The sequence below is a fragment of the Pseudonaja textilis genome, chromosome Z (genome assembly GCF_049901715.1).
Source record: "Pseudonaja textilis isolate UNSWEBS1 chromosome Z, rPseTex1.2, whole genome shotgun sequence".
In the NCBI taxonomy this organism is placed as follows: Eukaryota; Metazoa; Chordata; class Lepidosauria; order Squamata; family Elapidae; genus Pseudonaja; species Pseudonaja textilis.
The window spans coordinates 63402548-63426757 of record NC_142008.1 but is presented as its reverse complement, the minus strand read 5'-3'; the positions used below and the strand labels follow the sequence as shown (position 1 = coordinate 63426757).

The following is a 24210-nucleotide window of genomic DNA, read 5'->3' as shown; positions in this document are numbered from 1 at the left end:
AGATATTCAGATAGTTAAGAAAGTAAAATACCTAGAAATCCAGCTAACAGCAAGGTGTGCAATTATTAAAAAAGATAATTATATAAAACTAATGCAACAAATCAAATTAGATCTAGAGAAATGGAAAAATTTGCAACTATCGCTGAGAGGAAGAATAGCTACCACAAAAATGAGTATCTTGTTGAGATTACTCTTTTTGTTCCAAACAATTCCGATAAAGCTGGAAAAAATATTTTGAGGAATTAAATAAAATAATGTCAAAATATATTTGGCAAGGGAAAAAAGCAAGAATAAGTTTGAAAATGTTACAAGATTCTAAAAACAAAGGGGTTTGGGGTTGCCTCAGTGGAAGCTATACTGTCAGCCTTCTGGGTGAAAGAATGGATAAATTTGAGACAGACAATTACTGATTTTGGAGGGACATGATTTGCAATTGAAGTGACATGCTTTTTTATTGTATAGGAAAAACAAAATTCATAGATACTTTCAAAGACATTATATTAGACATGATTTATTATTAGTATGGGCAAAAATTAAAGAAAAACATTATATGAAAATACCAGTCTGGCTTTTCATGATGGAAGCACTGATACATCCAAAGATTGTCAACATGGAAAAAATTACAAGTTATAAAGATACTTTGACTTAAAAAGGGGAAGTTAAAACTAACCAAGAACTGAAAAGTGAGGGGATTGATTTATAATGGTGGCCTTATGTGCAATTACAATCAAGATATGAGAAAGACACTAAAATATATGGTTTCTATAAAGAACTAACAGATCTAGATCAGATACTAATAGGGACAGATGGAAAATTAATTAAAAATTATAGTTATCTACTGAGCATTAAAATGGAAGAAGAATAAGTAAACAATAATAGTATGGCCTAAAAATTAAAGTTATATGATAGAATTAGGTAAATGGCAGAAATTATAGGAAATGAACTACATATATAAATTGCATATAAGGAAAATCTATAGAAAATGTTTTACAGATGGCACTTTCCACCAGCAAGACTGGCAAAGATGTTTAAGAACATGACTGCTAAATGGAGCTGGAGCTGTTGTCTTCTAAGTTGGGTGGCTCCAACAAATCCTGGGTACAACAGCAGGGCTCTCTGCCCAAAAGAGAGAAGAGTACAGTGCTAGGAACAGCTAAGATACATTGCAGAACCCTCAAGCCAGCCTCTGGGTAAAACACCCAAGATCGAGGAAGAAACAGATCATCATAATAGTGAGAACGGAACTGATAGATGATGATGATGTGGTAATAATGATGATAGTGATGATTATATGATGATATAATGAAGAAGATAGCTATATAGATAAAAGGGAGGGTCCTTGCTTGTTCTCTTGCAGATGTTTCATTATCCTAACTAGGTAACATCATCAATGGTAGTAAAGAGTGCTGTTTGCTGTCAGTTTATATTTTGATGACTTGCTTGTCTATGTGGTGGGGGCGATCTTAGGGATTCTTTGGTTGAACTGTTTACAGATGGCTCTTTGGCAATTTGTTGTTTGGGGTATTGCTTACTTGATTGTTGGTCTGAAGTTGACCTTAGAGCTATGCTGATCTGAGTGCTGGTTACTGGTAGAGATGCTATATCTCTTTTGGGCTGGTTGATTGTTTCTTTTGCAGTCTGTAAATGTTGTTAATGTCTATGTTTCTATTGATGGCCAATTTGTCAGAGTGCCAGGCTTCTAGAAATTCCCTGACATTTTTGGACTTGGCCTGGTCTAGGATTGTCACATTTTCCCAACTGAAACTATGGTTAAATCTGTCTATATGTTGTGAAATTAAAGAATTTTCATCATGTCTTCTGACTGCCAGTTGGTATTCATGGATGAATTGTCATGGAATAATGTATTTTCTTGCATTTTGTATTTTATACTTTTTTATTTTTTACATTTGTCTTTTTGACCCAGCAACCCCAGAAGAAAAAACAGGAGTCATCTACAACATACAGTGTAAGAACTGCAACAACTATTATGTAGGACAAACAGGCAGAAAACTGGCAGAAAGCAATATCTATAGACTATGCAAAAGAAACAATCAACCAGCCCAAAAGAGAAAAAGACTCCAGTACCTCTTCACCAGGAATGAGCACTCAGATCAGCAGATTAATTCCAAGATCAACTTCAGACCAACAATCAAATAAACAATACCCCAAACAGAAACTGCCGATGAGTTATCAGTAAACAGCCCAACCAAAAAATTTTTGACCACACCAACCCATACAGACGAGCAAGTCACCTGAATATAAAATGACAGTAAACAGCATTCCTTATTAGCACTGATGATGTAACTTAATTAGGGTAATGCAACATCTGCAAGAAAACAAACAAGCTCAGAAAGCACTTAGGACCCCTCATTTCAAGCCTGAGCTACAAATATTCTCCTTTATTAGATGATATAGATAGCTTTTAGTTAATTTAACATACTTTAATACAATTAAATCTAAATTCCTTTTTTATTCTTGCTCCATACATATTTGATAGGCTTTACTTACTTACATCGTAATGAACATAATTCAGAGAACAAGCATGCCCTTTGAATTGAGAAAATGAATGTCCTGACATTTATTTTACATTCATCACAGTATTTTTCTCATTCATTAATTCAACAAATAGAAAATGCAAATTTTTATACAGAAAAATTATTCTAATAATTACTGAACCATTACTTATAAAATTGCATGAACTTCAAATGCACATGTTCCTAAATGTGTATATTTGACATTTACAGGCTCAGCTTATGGCTTCACTAAATGGGAAAAGTTGTAAGGGGAAAAAGTTGCTTCCATCATAAGTATCTGGGTGAAATTCTTAATTTATTTTATTGGTATATTATTTACTTCCTGGATAAAATCCATCTTTATGATTGCTAAGATTGACACAACTTGATGCACATAATCAGTCTTACTTATTAATTACTAATATATTTATATCCAGAAATTTAAAAAGCTTTCTAATAAAAAAGCTATTGGAAAAAGTAGCCAAGGACTGCTAAGAATATATACAGGATAGATTTTATGCTTAATTACATTATTACCTGGAATCAAACACTGTTCCATCAAGAAGGGTACCAGTATAGTGATACCTGAGGAAATCCCCAATTTGGGTTTGACGTTCACAGGACTTTGGTACATACAGTTTTTCTATATTAACCTTGTCTTTAGGATTGTGTAGATCTAGAAGAGCTACATCAAAGACAAGAGAAGCTTGACCAGGTATTTCTTTCCCTGCAAACAAAGTATACAGAAAATAAACAAACATTGAGTTTTTGAACATTTGCAAACATTTGGTGTACCTTCTTTTGGTATCAGTTATGAGGTATCAGGTATCTGCATAATAGCAGTAGCACTTAGACTTATATACTGCTTTATAGTGCTTTATAGCCCTCTCAAAGCGGTTTACAGAGCCAGCATATTGCCAACAATTTGGGTCCTCATTTTACCTACCTCGGAAGGATGGAAGGCTGAGTCAACCTTGAGCCTGGTGGGATTCAATCTGCCAAACTGCAGTAGGGGTAGCTTGCAGTACTGCACTCTAACCACTGCACCACCGAGGCTCAATAATGTTGACTGTTGGAAGAAATAAAGCTGGCATATATCCAATTTTTATCTCCTGTGTGTTATGAAATTTTTAGAACTTATTCTGCTGTTTTTAATTATTCAAATATTCTTGAGTAGATAAAGGCCTTGCTACCCTGCATGAAAACCTCCAAATGAAATCAGGTTTGGTTGGTACCTATTCAATTCAAATGCAAATAAATCTGATTTGTAATAAAATAATGGGGGAGTCAGCTTCAGGAGTCTGCTGTTATTTCCCCCCACATCCTTAGTGAAGCTTCATTATTATACTCCCTCACCTTCCTCCCTTGTAACAAGGAAAAACAAAGTTATCCTTTAAAAATGTCTTTGTAAGATGTTTATTAAATTTAATGAATTACTTAAACACCATGTGCAATATTACAGAATGAATTATGTAAAAATAGTACAAATCAGATAATAAAAGAGAATTATTATTGAGGAGAACAAGAAAAACAGAAATTTTGGATCTCCACTATTGAGTTAAATATTATTTCAATGTCTTTGTATTAAATAGGTTAAAAATAAGATGTTTATTAAATTTAATGAATTACTTTAACACCATGTGCAATATTACAGAATGAATTATGTAAAAATAGTATAAATCATAGATGCTCCACTACTGGATTAGATATTCTTTCAACGAGGTTTGCATATTTTAATTTTAATAATATTTATTTTTAAATATTGATTTTATATATGTATAGGATTGGTTACACATTGTTTTTTATGGGTGGCCAAGAGAATCCTTGGTCAGATGGGCAGCCATATACATTAATTAATAAAGTTAATAACACATAAAATTTATGTTCAATTGTATGTTATTTGTATTAGAGCACACTTTAGAACAGACATGTCAAACACAAGGCCATTAGCTGAATCCAGCTCATGATAGACCCAGATTTGGTCTGCAGGACCACCCTGGAAATGGCAGAGGACTGACCCCTGATGCCCCAACCAAGGCCCACCCCAGGCAAATGCCCCTCCAGCGCACGCTCAGGAGGCAGCGAGCATGTGAAGGTGAAGTGTCTGGCACCAGCAGCCGCCCACCACCCTTCTCAGCCCACACAACACAGGTGGAGGATGGTGCACTACAGCCACTATGCCAGCCCTCCAAGCAGCAGGCAGATGCTGAGGCGCTGGGTGGAGGCACGTGATTCAGCCTGCCAGACACACCATACAGCCACCTGCCACCTGCTCCATCCCACCATATGTCTTTGCTTGTCTGTAGCCTCTGCAGCTGGGATGGGGAAGGCATCTAGTAAGCCAGATCATGTGGCTCCCCACTTCTCTACCTGCGCCTGCTGCCAGTGCCATCACTGCAGGGCAAGGTGAGGCAGGTGGTGGGCAGAAGTGGTGCCGTGCCAGGGCTCCTGCTCACTCAGCCCTCTCCAGCCAACCACATCTTCCAGCTGCACCACACACACACAGGATGAGCCTGCTGCCTGCCGCTCCATGACAGCCCCAGAAAATGAAAAGGGTGCCTCAATCCACAAGAGGCAGTCCAGACTCCGCAGTCCCTACAGGTGGGCCTGAGCACCAGGACATCTGGGCTGATCCTTCAAGCAGCAGGCAGAGGCAAAGGCTTGGTAGGGGAGGCAGATGATCCAGCCTGCTGGAAGCACTGGGCAGCATGTGATGGTGAACAGTGTCTGGCACCAGCAGCCACCTGCCACCCTTCTCAGCCCACACAGCACAGGTGGGGGATGGTGCACTACAACCACTATTCCGGCCCTCCAAGCATGGACACCTGTCCCATCCAAGCTGTAGTGACCATGGGCAATCAAAATCAGATGGTTGGATCATGGTGAGGGAGCCCAGCTGGCCACTGTCACCGCTACACCATGGCCCCTGTGCACTTGGCCCCACCATTCAACCTTGTTCTCCAGCAAACTTGTCTCCTGCCCACCTATCCCCAATGGCCCCAGTAAATGGGAAGAGTGGGGAGCAGTCTTGCTAGCAGTTGGATGGTAGAGGCCAAGCGCACATGGGCAGCAGCATGGCAATGATGGCGATTGGCTGGGCTGCCTCACTATCTGTCTTTGCTCCTTTGGTTGATCATATCCCGGCACCAGCCCTGGTTCCGCCCCCATCTCCTCCAGGGACACCTGGATCCCTCACAGACCAACCTAGTTCCCGACAGGCAGCTCCAACTTGAATGACATTGAGCTGGCCATGCCACCCTGGCCATGCCCACCTGAGGGCAACTACAATGCTGATGCAGCTCTGAATGAAATTGAGTTTGACACTCCTGCTTTAGAATATTAATTAGGAATGAGTAAACTTTCAAATTAGTCAAATTAGTATTGATCAATACTAATCTCTTCATTTATCTGCAAAAACACAAAATAATTTACCATCTCCATCTTCTCCATATGCCAAGAAAGGTGGTATTGTGATTATACGCTTTTCTCCTACACACATTCCAAGAAGACCTTTGTCCATTCCAGGGATTAACCACCCAATTCCTACATAAGTGTCATACGTTCGCATTCTATTGTGACTGAAAATATAAATAAATACCAGTGAATTCCAGATCTCTTCAATTTAGTGCAGAGTAATAAAACAAGAGGATTAAATGTAACAAAACAAGAGCATGTGTGTTTTGACTTGTTCTCAACATACACACACACGTTTTATATTCACTACAGCAATCCATGGTATAATTCAGAAGATTACACAGAGCATTGACAAGCAGAAAGGTCCAATCCAAGTGTCATGGATAGCATAAAAGTCAATATATCATGAAAGAGTGTCTTACAGGTGGCAGAGAAGTCAATACTTTTAATTATGCACTGAATAAATAATAAAGATGTGTTGTGCTTTAGATCTGAAGGCAGAAAGATACACCAGACTAAGTGGAGGTACCAATGTACCATTGCCTCCAACTGCTTTAAGTTGCTATACTTTTGTCCAGATTTATTTCACAGCCCTTCATAGCTGCAGTGTGAAATCTAGAAGCACGCATTTGGTTTCAGGAGTTACAAACAGGTGTTAGGTTTATGTACCTGTCTGCCATCAAATAAAAAGCACTAAACTTTTCATAAATTCTTTCTTTTATCAGTCCTTTATAGCATTTAGTTATTGTTAGTACCAATAGTAGACAAACAATGGAAAAAGGAGACCAAAAAAAAGCCTCAGGGGGAATAAATGAGAAATTTACAAGTATCACCAAACTAAATAAGGCTGAACTTGGTAATTTGGAGTTTTCGATATTTCAACATTTTAAATGACTGATATTATTCTAAATCTGTTTAAAAATTAAATAATGAATAAATATTAACAGCAAAAATCAGCACAGTATAAATCAATATAATAAGGTGTATAATTTATTTCTATTCAAGCAGTACAAATGTTAAGCATTTAACAGATCACTGAAAATTAAAACATTAAGACTTTATTCTAGTAGAAATTTACAAAACCAAATGGTTTCAAAGTTGGATTTAACATTTAATTCAAGTCATTCAGTGAAAGGATATAAGGAAGAAGAAAAAATAATATTGTATCTTTGCTCATTTAAGATCTGCATTGCATATCTGAACAGTTATTTATGTTTATATTCCCCCAATATATGAAAAAGGTGAAATATTTTATTGATACCTTGAGTCAAATAGTGTTCCATCTAAAAATGTTCCATTATAATGGTATCTTACAAAATCAGACACCTGAATTGTTCTTGTACAATTTTCTGGCTTGTAATAAGTCTGAATTTCAACTTGGTCTTCAGAATTCCAAACATCAACCAGAAGGACATCAAAATTCAGAACTGAATTTCCGGGAATTACACTGGCTGGGGATGCAAAAGATATTAAAAACAAATTGAATCACATTATTCACCAGCTACCACTATTTTTTAAAGCTATTTTTCTGATTATTGTATCCAACATCCAGGTACCAGCAATACAAAGAAATAGAGAATGTGAACTCTTTTTTCAGATTTATGTACAATATATATTAGTTATCATATTTTAGATGAAGGAAAAATCATAATACTTCATTTCTGAAAAATTACAATAAATTTTTGTAAATATACCATTTTTAGTAATGTCATTTCCATCCATTAGGCTAATACAATGAATTGGACCATATTTTTTTCAAGAGGTCAAGAGATCAATTCTAAGTATAGTTATATTAACCCAATAACAGAATCTATACAGCTTACAAAATTTACACTAAGACATTGTTTCTTAAAATGTGGTCCTAAGACCCCTGCGGGTTCCTCAAGGTTTGCTTAATCAAAATATTTGCCAGCATATGTTAAAAATAATACAATGTTAAAATTCTCATCAAGTGATCATAAGAATGTCAATTTTAATTTTAGTATGGCAAATATCAATAAATACAATGCATATAAACAAAATCTCTTTAGGGATTCACTGTAAATTTTTAAAGTGAGAAGATAAAAAGTTTAAGAAACACCATATTAAGACATCAGTCACAATCTACACAGACTACAAAGTTGCATATTACAAGATGCTAAAACAGGCAAACCATAGAGTGTTTTAGAATGGGAAAAGACAAAATATAATTCATAGATAGAAACTATTTTAAATCCATTTTTGCAGTAGGCTGCTATTCTTTATAGAATTTATTTTTGCTTTTCCTGCCAATGCACAGCAATGTAAGACACTGCTATATACTCCCAAATGAAACTTTGGGAAATTATAGAATTACAGTCCCAAAATTTTTTAGTACAAGCCTGCCTTTTGATTACCGTTTTTTTATTAATAATGGGCCAGGGAAAAAGTATACATGTACTACCGGTATTTTTATATGTTTGATTTAAGTACTTAAAGCTTATATATCAAGTGCTTAAAATGTAGCTACAGAGCTTAAAATGTAACTAAATTACATTTTCTTCTCTTCTTTCTTCTCTTCATTATTCTCAAGAGCTTAAATGTAATTAAAATCATAGCATCTGCTATTAAAAATGATCACAAACAAAATAACACCAATGTCTCATTCATGAAAGCAATGAAGAAAGAAAACATTTAGCAATAGTTTTTCTTTCCAATATTTTCAACAAAACTAAAGCTTCTAACTTGAAAGATACAGATAGTCCTCAACTTACAACAGTTTGTTTAGTAAGTATTCAAAGTTACAATGGCACTGAAAAAAGTGACTTATGACCATTTTCACACTAACAACCATTGTAGCATCCCCACGGTCACATGATCAAAATGGCATTTATTACCCAGGGACATGTGATCACTTTTTGCAACTTTCTGACATGCAAAGTCAATGGGGAAACCAGATTTGCTTAACAACTGTACTACTAACTTAACAAGTGCAAAGATTCACTTAACAATGGTGACAAGAAAGGTTGCAAATGGGACAAAATTCAGTAAACAACTTTTTGTTTAGCAATAGAAATTTTGACTCAATTGTGGTCGTAATGTGAAGACTACCTGTCCTTCCAGATTTGGGTTAAGTTCTTGACTGCAAATTTAAGAAATAAATCAAACTGTCCTCCAAGTAATTCCTGTCACAACAAAGATAAAATTATGAAAGGCTGTTTTTCAAACCATATAAAAAAAAGGACTAGACAAGAGTTTTTTAAAAAAACAAAATTTTATTTTTTAGACAAACATAAACAAAACATAAAAACATCAAGCCATCTTCCACTTACGTATATACAGTGTGTCAGTGGGTTACAAATTGTTTTGTGCATCCTCTCCATAGTTCTCACTTACAATTACTTGTATATATTCTCATATTATCAATCAAATATTCCTAAATACATTATTATCATTGTTAATCAATCATTTGACTATACTATTATTCATTCATGTTATGCAAGATATTCCATATTTTTAAATTGATTTATCTTATAACAATTCATATTATCATCCTAAGTTCATCCCGTAATTATAACACATCTTTACATATTCTATATAGTTCTATTATATATATAATAGAATATTATATATTCATATTCATATTCATATTCATATATATATATATATATATATATATATATATATATATATATATTATTCTTAAGTTTTCAGGTACTTACATGTATGGCATTTGGCTTTGTTGGGTATTTTCCCATGTCATTGTAGTTGTGCTTTTAAAGTTGTAGCAACGTTTCGGCAGAATCTCATCTGCCATCATCAGGCTTCTATATAGTGTTCATCTGTGAGTCAGATTTTTACAGCCTATTGCTGTGCCCCAAATTTAAATCTGAAACCACTGTAAAAGCCTGACTCACAGATGAACACTATACAGAAGCCTGATGAAGGCAGATGAGATTCTTCCGAAACGTTGCTACAACTTTAAAAGCACAACTACAATGACGTGGGAAAATACCCGATCAAAGCTGAATGCCATACATGTAAGTACCCGCGAAAACTTAAGAAAACATATATATATATGTATGTGTATATATACTTATATTGTAAAGTTCTACATATTCCATTACCATATTTTATTTTCTAACCATTGATAAAATAAATCCCAAATCTTATAAAATTGTTTGTCTTCTTGTTCTCTAATTTCAAATGTCAATTTACTCATTTCAGCACATTCCATTATTTTCTTAATAACTTCCTCCTGCATTGGTATTTTCTCATTTTTCCAATTTTTTGCAAATATAATCCTAGCCGCTGTTAATACATTTACAATCAGGTATTTCAAGTCTTTACTATATATTTCAGGTAAAATTCCCAATAAAAATATCTCTGGTTTCAAGTCTATATGTTTTTTTGTCATTTTTTCCAACCATGTGTGGATTTTAGTCCAATAGCTTTTAGCATCTGTGCACGTCCACCACATATGGTAATATGAGCCAGGTATCTGATGACATTTCCAACATTTTTCAGATTTATTCTTGAACATTCTTTCTATTCTTGTTGGGGGTAAGTGCCACTTGTAAAACATCTTATACAAGTTTTCTTTATATGCTGTTGGCATTGTCATTTTATAATTTTGAGACCACAATTTTTGCCATTTCTCTAAGTCAATCCCATATCCAAAAATTTCCCCCCAAGCAATCATTGTTTCTTTAACTTGTTCTTCTTCTAGCTTAATTTCTAATAAATATCCATACAGTTTTTTAATCACCTTTTCATCAGAACCTGTCAAAATCTTACCTAATTCGGTCAATTTATCATAAAAACCTGTTTTGGAATCTTTATCATATCTAGAGCATATTTGCACATATGAAAACCAATTCATCTTTATACCTTGTTCTTCTAGTTTTTGCATAGATTTAAGTTCACCCTTTTCATTCAATATTTCACCCTATCTAACTGTTTGTTCCCTTTTATATGTTATAGGATAAGAAAATGCTTCAATAGTCGATAATCAGACTGGAATTTTCAAATAACATTGCTTTTTAGTCTTCTCCCAGTTTAGTAACAAAGCCTCATGCATATAATGTCTTCTAAAATCCCCCTGTGTTTTAATTCCCTTGTACCATAGGAAGGCATGCCACCGCAACAACAAATCATGTCCTTCTAATGTCAACAGTCTAATATTTCTTAGTGTTATCCATTCCTTAACCCACATCAGGTTTGTAGCTTGATAGTATAACTCCCAATTAGGCAAGCCAAATCCTCCTCTTATTCTAGCTTCTTGCAATAGTTTTAATTTTATTCTCATTTTCTTTCCCTGCCATATATACTTCAGCACTATTTTATTTAAATCTTCAAAGTAATCTTTCCCTAGCTTAATTGGAATTGTTTGAAACAGATATAAGATTCTAGGTAATATATTCATCTTAATTGCTGATATTCTCCCTATTAATGATAACTGTAAATTTTCCCATTTCGCCAGATCTGTGGGAATCTGTTGTTTGAGTTTAGTACATATTCTCTTTAAGTGTGCAACATCTTGCTGTCAAATGTATCCCCAAATACTTAACCTTATTTGTGACCTGGATTTCCAAAACATCCGCCAATTCTTCCTTTTGTCTTAATAACATATTCTTTGTCAAGATTTTCGTTTTATCTTTATTTATTTTCAGACCAGCTACTTTTCCAATGCCTCTATCTTTTCTATCAGTTTAAATGCTATTTCTAATGGATCCTCTAAAATGAAAACCAGGTCATCTGCAATGCTTGCAGTTTAAATTCTTCCTTTTTAATTTTCATCCCTTTTATATCTTTTTCTTCTCTAATGTTTCTATTTAACACTTCCAAAGTTAACACAGATAACAGAGGTGACAGTGGGCAGCCTTGTCTTGTCCCTTTTCTTATATCAATGGAAGCTGTCAATTCTCCCTCCATCGTTACCTTTGCTGTTTGTTTATGATATATAGCTTCTATGGCTTGAATAAATTTCTTACCAAAGCCCATCTGCTCCAGCTGTAATAACATGAATCGCCAGTTCACATTGTCGAAGGCTTTCTTTGCATATAAGAATATCAAATCCATTTGTTTTTCAGGATGTGCCACACAGTATTCCAAAGTGTCCAAAATTATTCTCATATTATCTTTAATTTGTCTCTTTGGCAGAAACCCATTTTGATCAGGATGAATAAAATTGTTCAAATATCTTTTAAGTCTTTCTGTCAATATTGAAGCTAAGATTTTATAGCCTGAGTTTAACAGGAAAATAGGTCTATAGTTCTTAACTTGTTGTGGGTCAGCGTCCTCCTTTGGGACAAGTGTAATATATGCTTCTGATCACGATTTGGGTATCCTCTTCTTTGACGTAACTTCATTCATAACTTCTAACAATGGGAGATTCAACGATTCTTGTAATGTCTTGTAAAATTCCACTGGAAGTCCATTCGGACCTGGTGCTTTTCCATTATTTTGTTTCTTAAGTGCTTCAGTTAACTCCATCATCGTTATATTGCTTTCTAACATTGTTTCAATCTCTTTAGGTATCTGGGGTAGATTGGCATTCTGCAGGTATTGTTTAACTCTTTCGTCATCTATATTCTTTTGTTCATACAATTTCTCATAGTAGTCTCGTATTTTTTTCTTCTCTTTACTTCCATAATAGCTTGGCCTTGCTTATCTATTAATTGTGATATTTTTCTTGATTCTCTCTCCTTTCTCAATTTATATGCTAACTATCTAACAAACCACCTGGTTTGTTTGCATCTTCGAAATAGTTCTGCTTCGCACCCCTAATTTTTTGTGCTAGTTCTTCTTTTTCTATTAATCCCATTTTACATTTAATTGTATCCAGTTTTAACTTAATGTCCTTTTTCTGTGCAGTTTCTGTAACTCTTTTTCAAGTCTTTTATACGCATCCTCTAATGCCTTAGAGGCTTGTCTTTTCATAATCTTTCTTTTCCTTGTATAGTCTATTATAAGCCTTCATTGTGTCCCATAGGTTCTGCATTGATGTATCTTTTTTATTTTCTTTGAAAACAAAACAATTCTTTCTCCATTTTCTGTACAAAGTCTTCCTCCTTTTTTTTTAAACAAATTGTATTAATTTTCAAAGAGAGTACACAAACAAAACATAAGACATAAGAACATAAAACATCTTTTCTAACAACTACTTAACAAAACAAATAAGACATCTCATTTAAGTACAATATAGTTCTAAATTATCACGTTTCCACATACAATTTAATATGCATCTTATATATTCAACTTCATATCTTATTACTGTTTTCCATCTTCTTACTGTTTCTTCCTTTATTTCTGTTCAATTTTATTCATTAAACTTATACTTTCATATATTTCATATTACTATATTTCATATTACTATTTCATATGTTCTTATCCAACATCATTACTCCTCAATAAACAAACATAGACTAACAAAACACATAACATAAAAACATAAAACTTCTTTTTAGAAAGCGGCATAACCCCAGGTTATAACTTTTTGTAAAGACGTAAATCAAATTCATGCTCAGCTTATATACTATTTCATATCTTATTTAAAATTTTATATTTTGCATATATCTTCTCCCCTCTTTTCACTCTCTTAATTCTATTTTATTTATTTAATCTCAATTTAAATCATTACACTTGTATCTTTTGTCTGTTCTTTTTCAATTATCCATTTATTTTTCTCTTTAACACAAACTTTTTCCTGTAGTGACTGGTTGAAGTATGACACCTTTCTATTTTCCCCCCAAATTTAACACTTAAAATAATACATAGTTTCTATTCTGATTCTGCTTAGTACATTCTACATAACATTTTAAAATATAAAACATAATAATCTTATAGTATATTAAAAATAGTGTTCCATAACAAATTAGTTAATTAAACATTAATTACACAATCCCTACAATATTCTATTAACACATATTTCAAATACAAATACTAAAATACAATCTTGTGTACTTTTGCAGAATCTCTTTTAGATTATGTTTTACCCTTTATCTCTGAAAAAAAATTGTTTATTAACATCTTGTTTTAAGCCTTTATAACTTCCCTTCGCTTTATCCCTTCCTTCCTTGTCAAATCTAACCTTTTACCCCCAATCTCCAACTTTTTAGTCTCCCCTCTCTGTTGCTTTCTATCATTATATCAATTTTTCACCTTACTTTTCCCTTTCTTGATTGTTTTTTTAGAACTTAAATTCTTCATTTTCTTCTCTTTTACCCTTTTTTAAAATCATATGTCCATTAAAGATGGCTTCTTCTTCATCATCGCAGCCTTTTTCTTGTTGCATTTCCTGGTAAGCAGAAATTGCCATTTCTAAAAAGCAAAGGGTAGATCCAAAAGAGCCCTTGCCTTCCTCTTCCTCTTCTCTTAATCTTTCAAATTGCATTTTCAGTTCTTCAACAGATACCATTGTGAAAGAATTTTTTTTTAGACAATCCAAATGTTTTCTTAGTCTTTCAAAAGATAGTTAAGGTCCCAAAGTCATCAAGCAATCAAAATCAGCACAATCAGCACAGTCTGTTTCACTTTCTTCTACTTTCTCTTCCTGGGGCAAAAATTCAATTGCACAATTCATAGCATTTTTTTGAAGTTTTATTGTGATTTAATCTCTAATCTTATAAAACTCCAAGCAGTCTCCTTCAACAAATGTTAGTATAAATCATTTACCTCTTCCTTCCCACTTAAAGCAAAAAGATTTAATTTTTTAAATATCAGTGTTTAGAAATCTAATGTCCCCTTGGCTTCAATTTTGAAAGTTAGTACCTTCTGCTGCCAAAGCGGTATTTCCGATTTCCATCTGCTGTCTCGTGGGAAGGAAAGTGAGGAGAGAAAAACTTTCCCTTTACTTTCCACTGCAGCTTAACGATCCTCTGGGAAACAATATATCACTTAAAAACCAAAGTTCCAGGGTATTCAGATGTTAATTGTCGTCCCGGTTCAGCCAAAAGCTTTCTCTGTCTTCACTTCCTCCAGCACATAACTTGTCCGGTTGAGAGGTTCTTTGTGACGGCCATTGCTGACCGTCGCTCCACCACCTTTGGAAAAGGGAGTTAAGCCGGCTGGGAAGGGGGGGTGCGATATCCCCCGACCCCTGCCCGGATCCCCCCTCTCTTCAGCTATCCCTACAGAATAACTATAGCCTCCTAATCCAATTGGATTGAAGGCACTCCAGCAGCGAGCGCAGCAGGAATCGCGCACAAACGCGAATTCCTGCTGCCTCCGAAGCCTGTCAAACCAGAAGGGCAAAGTCTTCCTCCTTTAATATAGCATTGTTCAAAGTCCATCCGGATCTTCCTCTTTGTCTTCTCCATTTAATTGTCATTAGACTACAATCTGCCCAGATACTTGTTTCTATGTCAACTTCTTATAGATTAGAAATCAATTCTATTGACATCCATATCATATCCATTCCAGACCATGACCATTTTAGTAAAAAGTGTATTGTTTGGTCTTAGCCTTTCTTTCTCTCCATGCATCCTCCAAGTCTATTTCATCTATCATTTTAAAAAAAGGATTTAGGGAGGGTCTTTCTACCTTGCCTTGCCGCCCTCTGTGTTGTATAGTCCAATTTATCATCTATCATTCCATTTTAATCTCCCCTCATACAAACACCAATACAATCCAGTTCAACTATTTTCATATGTAATTTTCTAAAAAATTCCTCTTGATCATCACTTGGAGCATAGATTGCTATCAGGAGTGTTTTCATACTATTGTCCACTATCTCCACCATCAAGATTCCTCCATCATCATCGTCCCTTTTCTTCCTCCATATTTTGGAATCTACGATAAAATTCTGATCTGTCAATCTCCCATCCCAGCATCCCACTCTTATCTTGTTTGACCATGCTTAATCTGCCATCAATATCTCCAATCTTCTTATCTCTTTGTTTATCTTCTTCTTCAATTTTTTGGAGTCTCTCCTCATACTTCATCATCATTTGTTGAATGTTGTTGAATGTGAATGCTTGGGATCCAGAAAATGAGGATGATGCCAAGAAGCTTGCTGACTTTAAACAGAACAATGAACGAGCTCTTTGTATAATTGGACTAACACTGAGCGACCAGCAGCTAGTCCATATTCATGGAGAAGAGTATGCTGCTAAGTGTTGGGAGAATTTGAAGAGGATTTATGTTTGTGACAGTGTAGGTGCACACATACATCTTACATGTATACTGTTTAGAGCACGTCTTCTGAAAGGTGGAGATATGTTAGCTCATTTAAACTTCATGAAAAGATCCTTTCAAGAGCTACATGAAAAGGAACTAATTTTTTCAGAGCTGCATCAAGTTTACGTCATTCTTTCTTCATTGGATGAAAGTTATGATGATTATGTATCTTCACTGGAAGTCCTGCCCAGAGATAAACTGACATTGACTGACATAACTGGAAGATTGCTGGAAGAAGCAAGAAGACAGTTGGATAGGGACCAACTGAGGAAGGAACAACCACAAGAAGAAACACCAGAAGGCCAAAAAGAATGTTAGTTTAGCTATGTCTAGCAATTCAACTGTAAACCATGATTTGTGGGTTGTTGATAGTGGAGCATCGCAATGCATTACTAAAGATAGAAAAAGGTTTGTAAAGATGTCCACAAGTAAACAACATATATCATTGGCAAATGGATGGTCGATTAAAGCATCAGGTGAAGGTACTGCATATTGTTCTTGTATAAACGAACATTTAACTATGTTATATGTGCCTAAACTAAAATTTAATTTGCTATCAGTAAGGGCTTTAGTTAATATTGGTTATGTAGTAACCTTTAGGGGAGATAACTGTATAATAAAGAAAGAAGGTAAAAGTATTACTGCTACTTTAAAGAATGATTTATGTGTGATACATGATGACCAGTTGAAGATGGCTAACTCAGTTTATAACAATGTTAAGCCACATGATGAATGTATTATTACATAGACGTCTAGGGCACATTAACTTCAAAATGCTCAAACAAACAGTTGAATTGTCAGAGGGAGTAAAATTGAAACCCTGTAGCAAGTGTTTAAACTGTAATGCTTGTAGTCAAGAAAAGAGTAAGGTTACTCCAGCAAACAGACTAAATGGGTTTAAGATCAAAGAACCTTTAGAGGTTGTGTTTGCTGACATAATTGGTCCTAAGAAACCAAGTTTGGGAGGTACCTGCTATATTTTGAGTATTATGGACCATTACTCACAATATGGTTTCTGCTATTTTATGAAAAACAAAACAGAAACATTCCAACATTTCTTTAACTGGCTAAGGTTTGCTGAGAGAAAAACGAGAAGTAAAGTAATTACTTTAGTTACTGATAATGGGACTGAATTTATTAACAAAAGAGTCCAAAGTATGCTGAAATTAGCTGGTGTTGAGCATAAACGTTCTGCACCTCACAGACCGCAACATAACTCATTTGTAGAATGAAGAGGGCAAACATTACAAGCCATGGCTCACACTGTTATCTGATTCAGGTTTACCTGAAACACTGTGGGGTGAAGCCATAATGTGTAGTAACCATATTTTAAACAATGTAGTAAATACAACAACTGGAGAATTGTCATTCACTCGTTGGCATGGCAGAAAACCAAATTTAAGTTACCTACACACATTTGGAGCTCTAGCATGGGTGAATATTCCCTCACAAGTAAGACTGAAAGGGCAACATAGAGCTAAGAAGTTATTTTTTGTAGGTTACGAGGCCAACCATAGATCATTTAGATTCTGGGATCAAGGAACAGCTCGTGTTTATTGTAGTGCTAATGCAAAATTTCTTGAGCACGTTGGGTAGGATAAACTGGAACAGGAATCCAGCAATGATATTATTATTGATTCCCAAATAGTCCCGAAGGATAAAATCAGTAAACCACAAATAGCCATTAAAGAGGAAGAACAGGAAGAAGTAGGAGAACAGGCACAGGAGGAGGTAAAAGAACAGGAGCAGGTGGCATAGGAAAGTCCACCAGTTAGGCCTGTATTACCAAGACGTTCAACCCAAGTAACACGACCACCTGATAGATATCAAGCTAGTGTTGTATGCAGTGTTGAATACAGTTCCAAGTAAATATAGTGAACTAAAACTGTATCCTGTTAAGGATCAGGCTGCTTGGCAGAAAGCAATGGATAAGGAACTGGAATCATTAAAAAGACTGGAGGTATATGAAAACGTTAAGTTACCATCAGGTAAACATGCCATAGGATGTAAATGGATTTATAAGCTAAAGACAGGTATAGATGGGACTGTTACCCATAAAGCCAGGTTAGTAGCACAAGGGTTCAATCAGACAGCAAATGACTATGATGAGGTGTTTGCACCTAGTCTGAAGGCTACTACATTAAGGGCAGCATTAGTGTGGGCAGCTAAGGAGAAATACATTATAAATCATTTGGATGTAGAGACAGCTTATCTGCATGCACCGTTGCAACACACTATATTTAAAGAAACCTTTAGGTCTCAAAAATTGTAATACTGATAATAATGATTGCTGGAGATTGAAAAAGAGTCTTTATGGCTTAAAGCAATCAGGATATGAGTGGAACCAATGTATAGTTAAAAAAATTAACTAAGATAGGTTTTGTAGCTGTCATGGCTGATCCATGTTTATTTAAAAGAGAAAGTAATGGTGTAATTTCATTGTTGCTATTATTTACTGATGACATAGCATTAATCACCAAAACTGAACAAGAAGCTACTGAGATAACTTCACTATTGGAAAAGAAATTTAAGATAAAACAGGAGAATAAAACAATATCTTGGTTTAAAGATAGATAGAACTAGAGGAGGATACAAGATCTCACAGGCAGATAAAATTAACCAATTACTAAAAAGTTTTAAAATGGAACTTTGTAAACCAGCTAAAACACCAATGAGCCAGGAGTTTAGCCATAGTGATGTACAAAGTCCTATTTTTGATCAGTCCTTGATTGGTAGTTTATCTTATCTCAGTAATTGGTGAAGGCCAGATATTGCATACAGTGTTAATCAATTAGCGAGATTTAATGCTGAGCCAACTGAAAGGCACTGGCAAGCTGCTAAACGTGTGTTAAGATATCTAAAAACAAACAATGCATTATGCATTGTATTTGGAGCCTAAAGATGAACTGATTTTAACTGCATATGCTGATGCAAGTTTTGCTACAGACATAAATACACAAAAATCTACATCGGGTACTGTAGTATTATTGGGAAAGGCATTGATTGGATGGAGATCTATTAGATAGAAACATCTAAGTTTGTCAACAATGGAGGCTGAATTCTCATGTTTGTCTTTACGATGTACAGATTTAGTTTTATATAAACAATTATTGATTGATATGGGAATTGATGTAACAGATTCTATTGTTGTTTATGAAGATAACCAATCAGCAATACAGATGGCTTCAAATATTGCTGTTAAGACAAGAACGAAACACACAGATTTAAGATATTTAAATGTGAGACAATGTGTGCAAAGTAAAATGATTAAGTTAGAATACTGTATGTCAGAAAACAATATAGCAGATCATTTTACAAACGCCCAAGGCTCTATAAAGCATAAAGCTTGCTGCGAGGATTATGGACTTAAAATGTAAGGTTGTATATATTATCTTACCCAAAAGGGGAGAATGTTAGGAATATGTCACCTAACAGGTATTTAGGTTAGAAATATATAAGCCAGGATAGACATTTTAGTACTATGATTTTAAGAGATTGCAAAAACTGCAATTGGGTGTGGTTTTGCAATTGGCCATAAGGTGGAGCCAGAAACCTGGCTTGTCTTAGTCTTAGTCTGAGAAGAGAGTGAATCCCTGTTTCCTTCTGTTGGAAAGTATTGCCGTTCCTCCATTTTTCCTAATTGACTGCTATTTCTGGATTTGATGTAAGTCTGATACTGAACTGTTTTTGACACTGGACTTCGTTATTGGATTATCCCTGGACTAAAAACTGACTGATCTTACCTGTGAATGATTTTTGGACTGCTTATCTTGAACTTTGCTTAAAACCTTTATTGGAAGTAAAAACCCACATTTACTGTACAGTGTATCTGTGTGCTGTGTGTGTGTATTATTCAAACATTACTCTCAAATAGGTCTCCCTGTATGCGCTCATTCTCCTAACGGGGAATTACCTCAACAAGCTTTCTATTAGTAAAAGAAAAAGAAAAAAAAACACTGTGCCTATATAATATGCAAGGCTTCTTGTTAAGTTCCAAACAATTTTATAACTCTCTTCTCTAGGGTCTTGTAATCTTCTTTCTGTAAATTCCAAACTTTCAACACCAGACTCCAGCCACTGATAGAAACCCAGAAGAGCACCCGTAATAACACTCTCCAATGCTCTTCCCTCTATCTCATCAAACAGGCTCAGTCCTTGAAGAAAAGCCTCAGTTCTTTCTCAGCTTTGTCTGGTCTCAGAAAGTGAAAAAAATAATGTTGCCAAGCTTCTGAGTGGCAGTGTTACAAATTTTCCTCTACTACTTCCCCCCTCCTTTTCCAAAACAAATAAGTTAAAAGTATTTTAAATAGTAAAAGATTAATTAAAAAAAGCTTATGAGAAAAAACTAAACAGGAATCTCTAACAAAGTATTATAAAGGCAAAAGAGAAAAAGGAAAAAGAGAAAAAATAAAATTAAAAAAAACAGTCCAGTTTCAAAGTAAAAAAGCATACATAAACAACCCAGCAATAAAAAAATCACTAATTTTGACTTCCTGTTTAAAATTGCCACTTAACCACTTCTGTCTTCAATTTTACAATTTCTTTCTTTTTCTTAGGGTGTTCTCTCAAATCATAAAGTTAAAAAATCCTCTCACCAAACTGACACACTTTCTCTTTTCGTTCTTTTCCATTCGGACTGTCCCAGCTTCAACAGCTTTGATGGCTGCCTCCTTGCTGCCGGCAAAAAGAGCTTCTCCTGGATCTACCAGGGACTTTGCAGTGTCCCTGGGATCGGCAGGATGTGCTCTTTACTTTCACCATCTCTTTGGGATGGTTTAGGTCCAAAAGGACTGTCCAGCAACGAAGATATCGATGGCGATCTTAGAGCTTCAAGATCGTACTTCGTACCACCATGACGCCAGCCCCGCCTTCCAAGACAAGTTTTAATGCAATGAATTATAGGGGCATTACAGAAAGAATTTTCAAAAAGTCATATGACTATGACTATCTGATTGAAGACCCACTTTTTTTTAGATGCATTGCACACATGCCTTACATTAAGGAGGTATGATGAATGATATGATGAATCACATTATATTTCTGACCTGTTCCCTGTGAGCACTCCTGGTGAGTTACAGGAGAAATGATTAAAAGATGGAACAAGGGTATAATCAGCAGCCCAAAGTAATAAAGATGTGTTATCACCCATTTTAATTCCCAAAAAAGTCTACCTCAACTAAGAAAATAAGTGTAATGTTTAAACACAAATGCATAGTGACTGTTTTGGCCTGCTATCATGGCAGCGAATACTGCTATTGCTGCTAAGTCTTACTGTATTATAATTTTCAGAAACTGGTCTCTTCAGTTTGCAACTCAGAATTCCGTTTCCAATGCTGGCAAGTAGGTGAAGGCTATACTTCATTAATCATGGTGCAATCTATTTTTGCATTAAAGAATAGTAGAACATTAAGAAATATTGTGCATTATTTGCACAAATACAGCAAAACTACTTCCTTTTGTTCCTAAAGAGATTATCAAGATACTCACCAAGTCCTTTTAATGATCTTAGAAAGAAAATGAAGGAGAGAAAATCTTGAACAATGAGGACTTAAATATTTTCTTTCATAAAATTAAATCAATTAACGCATGATAGCATCATCAACATTAACAAGACTGCCTAGGCTATTTAAATATTATATGTTTGTTTTTAATCATAAGAAAAATGGATAGAATCATTGATTCAATCTTTGACCTACATATGTCTTTAGTACCTTAGAAATTATCAATACTCAGTTGGGGAAATAAATATGTTGTCATAATTCAAAGCTACAATACAAGATTAACTGGTCAACAATGAATCCATAATACATAAGTTAAATTAATGTTTAAAGCCTCACATTAACTATAGCTTAATAAATCTGTCCTGGATCATTTTATTTAGGCATCAAAAAGTACAGAAAACTGTACTTACAAATTCCGTCATTTCCATATCCAAGATGGGATGGAATCCTTACAAATCGCCTTTCATTTACACACATGCCAAGCAGAGCCTTCTCCATCCCAGCAATAAGCTGATTTTTCCCCACAAAAACATTGAATGTAGAGCCCCTGTCATAGCTAGAAGAGAGTGAATTGTTAGGTCGGTTAAATAAACATTCAAATATTACATTTCACTGACCTAGCTTATATTTTTATTTCCTTTTAGCCAATTAACAATTTAAGAATAGGTGTGACATGATATTTTGTAAACATTTCTTCTCATATTTGCATTTAATTTTTTTTTAATATAAACTGAAAGGCTTTATAAAGTGATACATTACAAAACATAGTATTATTTCCAGCATTATTTTTACATCCAAGAGTGTCACTGGGTTTCCTCTAAATCCCATGCAGATTCTTTGTTTCCTCTGTGGCTTTTGTTCTTTTTGACTGTAAAATAGTGAAGACCCTATTAAACATTTCTTACATATCTCATAGATTCCAATGAACAGCCTCATAATAACAATCACATAATCTGATGTTTACAACATCCAACAAACATTGTGGCTCATATAAATTATAAAGATAAATCACTCCCCTTCAGAATACCAATGGAACACAATCAATGAAATTAGATTCATTCCAAAAAGAAGTTTAGATCACATGCTCACATCCAAAATTCAACTGAAGCAAGTGGTTTCCCAAAATTCCATCATTTTCCCTGGAGGAAATAGCTGTAGCATGTCTATAGAAATTGTCAGTCATCTGGATTAATAAACAAAAATGCTTTTTGCTTTGATTTTTCTTAAAGACATTTCACTTCTCATTCAAGAAGTTCTTCAGTTCAAGTACCTGTTGAGAAATGGAATGATTTATTTGGAGAGCGCAGGTTACCTGCCAGGTGGTTCAACTACCCTCAGTGTTAACAATTGGCTGACTGCAAAGAGCATAAATCCTTCCATTTCCCACCAGTTAGTCTGAATTGAAGAAACTTCTTGGATGCCAATGAAACATCTTTAAGAAAAATCAAGGAAGTCCAGTTGCCATTTGAAAAAATGCAGTTTGAGACAAGCAGATGCAGCCACTGCCAGCTTTAAGCACTTGCCACTACAATGTGCAGCACTTTTCCTGAATGATAATATTGAAAATGGCTTCTCCACTTCTACTAGCTTTCCAAATTCAAATATTACATTTCATTGACATAACTTAAAATTTTATTTCCTTTCAGCCAATTTACAATTTAAGAATAGGTGTGACGTGATACTTTGTACACATTTCTCCTCAGATTTGTCTTTAATTTTTTTAATATAAATTGAAAGGCTTTATAAGCTGATATCATTAAGATGTGGTGTGTATGCATTCCCTCCAAGGGTGGCTCCTGGCTTTCTCTGATTGCTCCCAAGGAGTGAACCTACAATGTTGCCCCTTCTCCAGGTCCTGGTAACTATTCTGTTGTCTGAGGAACCATCTTTGCTTTTAATAAAAATTTACTCAAATTTCGTTGTATATATCCTAATTATCTCGATGTTTTCAAATCAGCTTTGGATATTTGCATATCGATTTTCTCTATGCTGATTAGTGACTACCATAAGGCTTTACCTACTCTGACCAATGACTTTCCCACATCTGATAAAGCTTTCCAATGCCAGCTTCTGTATGGGATCTCAAAGACCAGAAACTGAGAGTGTGCATCGAAGGTATGGGCATTTCCCCGAAACTGATAGCTTGAGTTCATCTTCCGGCAAACGGGCCCATTAATTGGGGTTTCCTTTGGAGTCAAGACACCCAAGTTGTGTCCCGCATCTGCCCCCATTTGCGTTGGCCTCCTCCCCGCCCGCAGCACCACGCCGGCGAAGGAAAGAGCCGAGGCTACCTGGAATCGAATTTCTTGCCGTCGGACAAAGTGCCATGGTAATGATAACGTACGAAGTCGCCGGAAATAACGGTCCGCGGGCATTTGTCCGGCACGTACTTGCGCTCGATCAACACGTCTTTTCCATCCCAGTGGGTCTCCCCAGCCGGCACTGGCGGAGCCTGGCACGCTACGCAACTAACTAGCAAGGCGAGGAGCAGGGGCGAGCAGCAGCGGTGTCGCCGCCTCCGGATCGGCGGCATTCTCGGCATATCTATTGCGAGAAGTGAGCGCAACGAGAACATTCAAAAGCAATTTAGGCTGCAATCCCGGCTTCCCCAAACTGCAAACGTGGAGGGGGGGGGCGGGTGGAGA

At 35.4% G+C, this 24210-nt stretch overlaps 1 protein-coding gene across 1 annotated transcript in view; it reads right to left on the bottom strand.

The window, feature by feature from the left end:
- FKBP9 (FKBP prolyl isomerase 9) overlaps positions 1 to 24192 on the bottom strand; it is a 45788-nt gene extending 21596 nt beyond the window's left edge. The window contains 5 exon segments of the mRNA XM_026702217.2: positions 3051 to 3240; positions 5946 to 6091; positions 7189 to 7378; positions 21976 to 22121; positions 23857 to 24192. Coding sequence (XP_026558002.2) covers positions 3051 to 3240; positions 5946 to 6091; positions 7189 to 7378; positions 21976 to 22121; positions 23857 to 24140 — 956 coding nt within the window. The 5' untranslated portion in view covers positions 24141 to 24192.
- Positions 24193 to 24210: the final 18 nt, after the last annotated feature.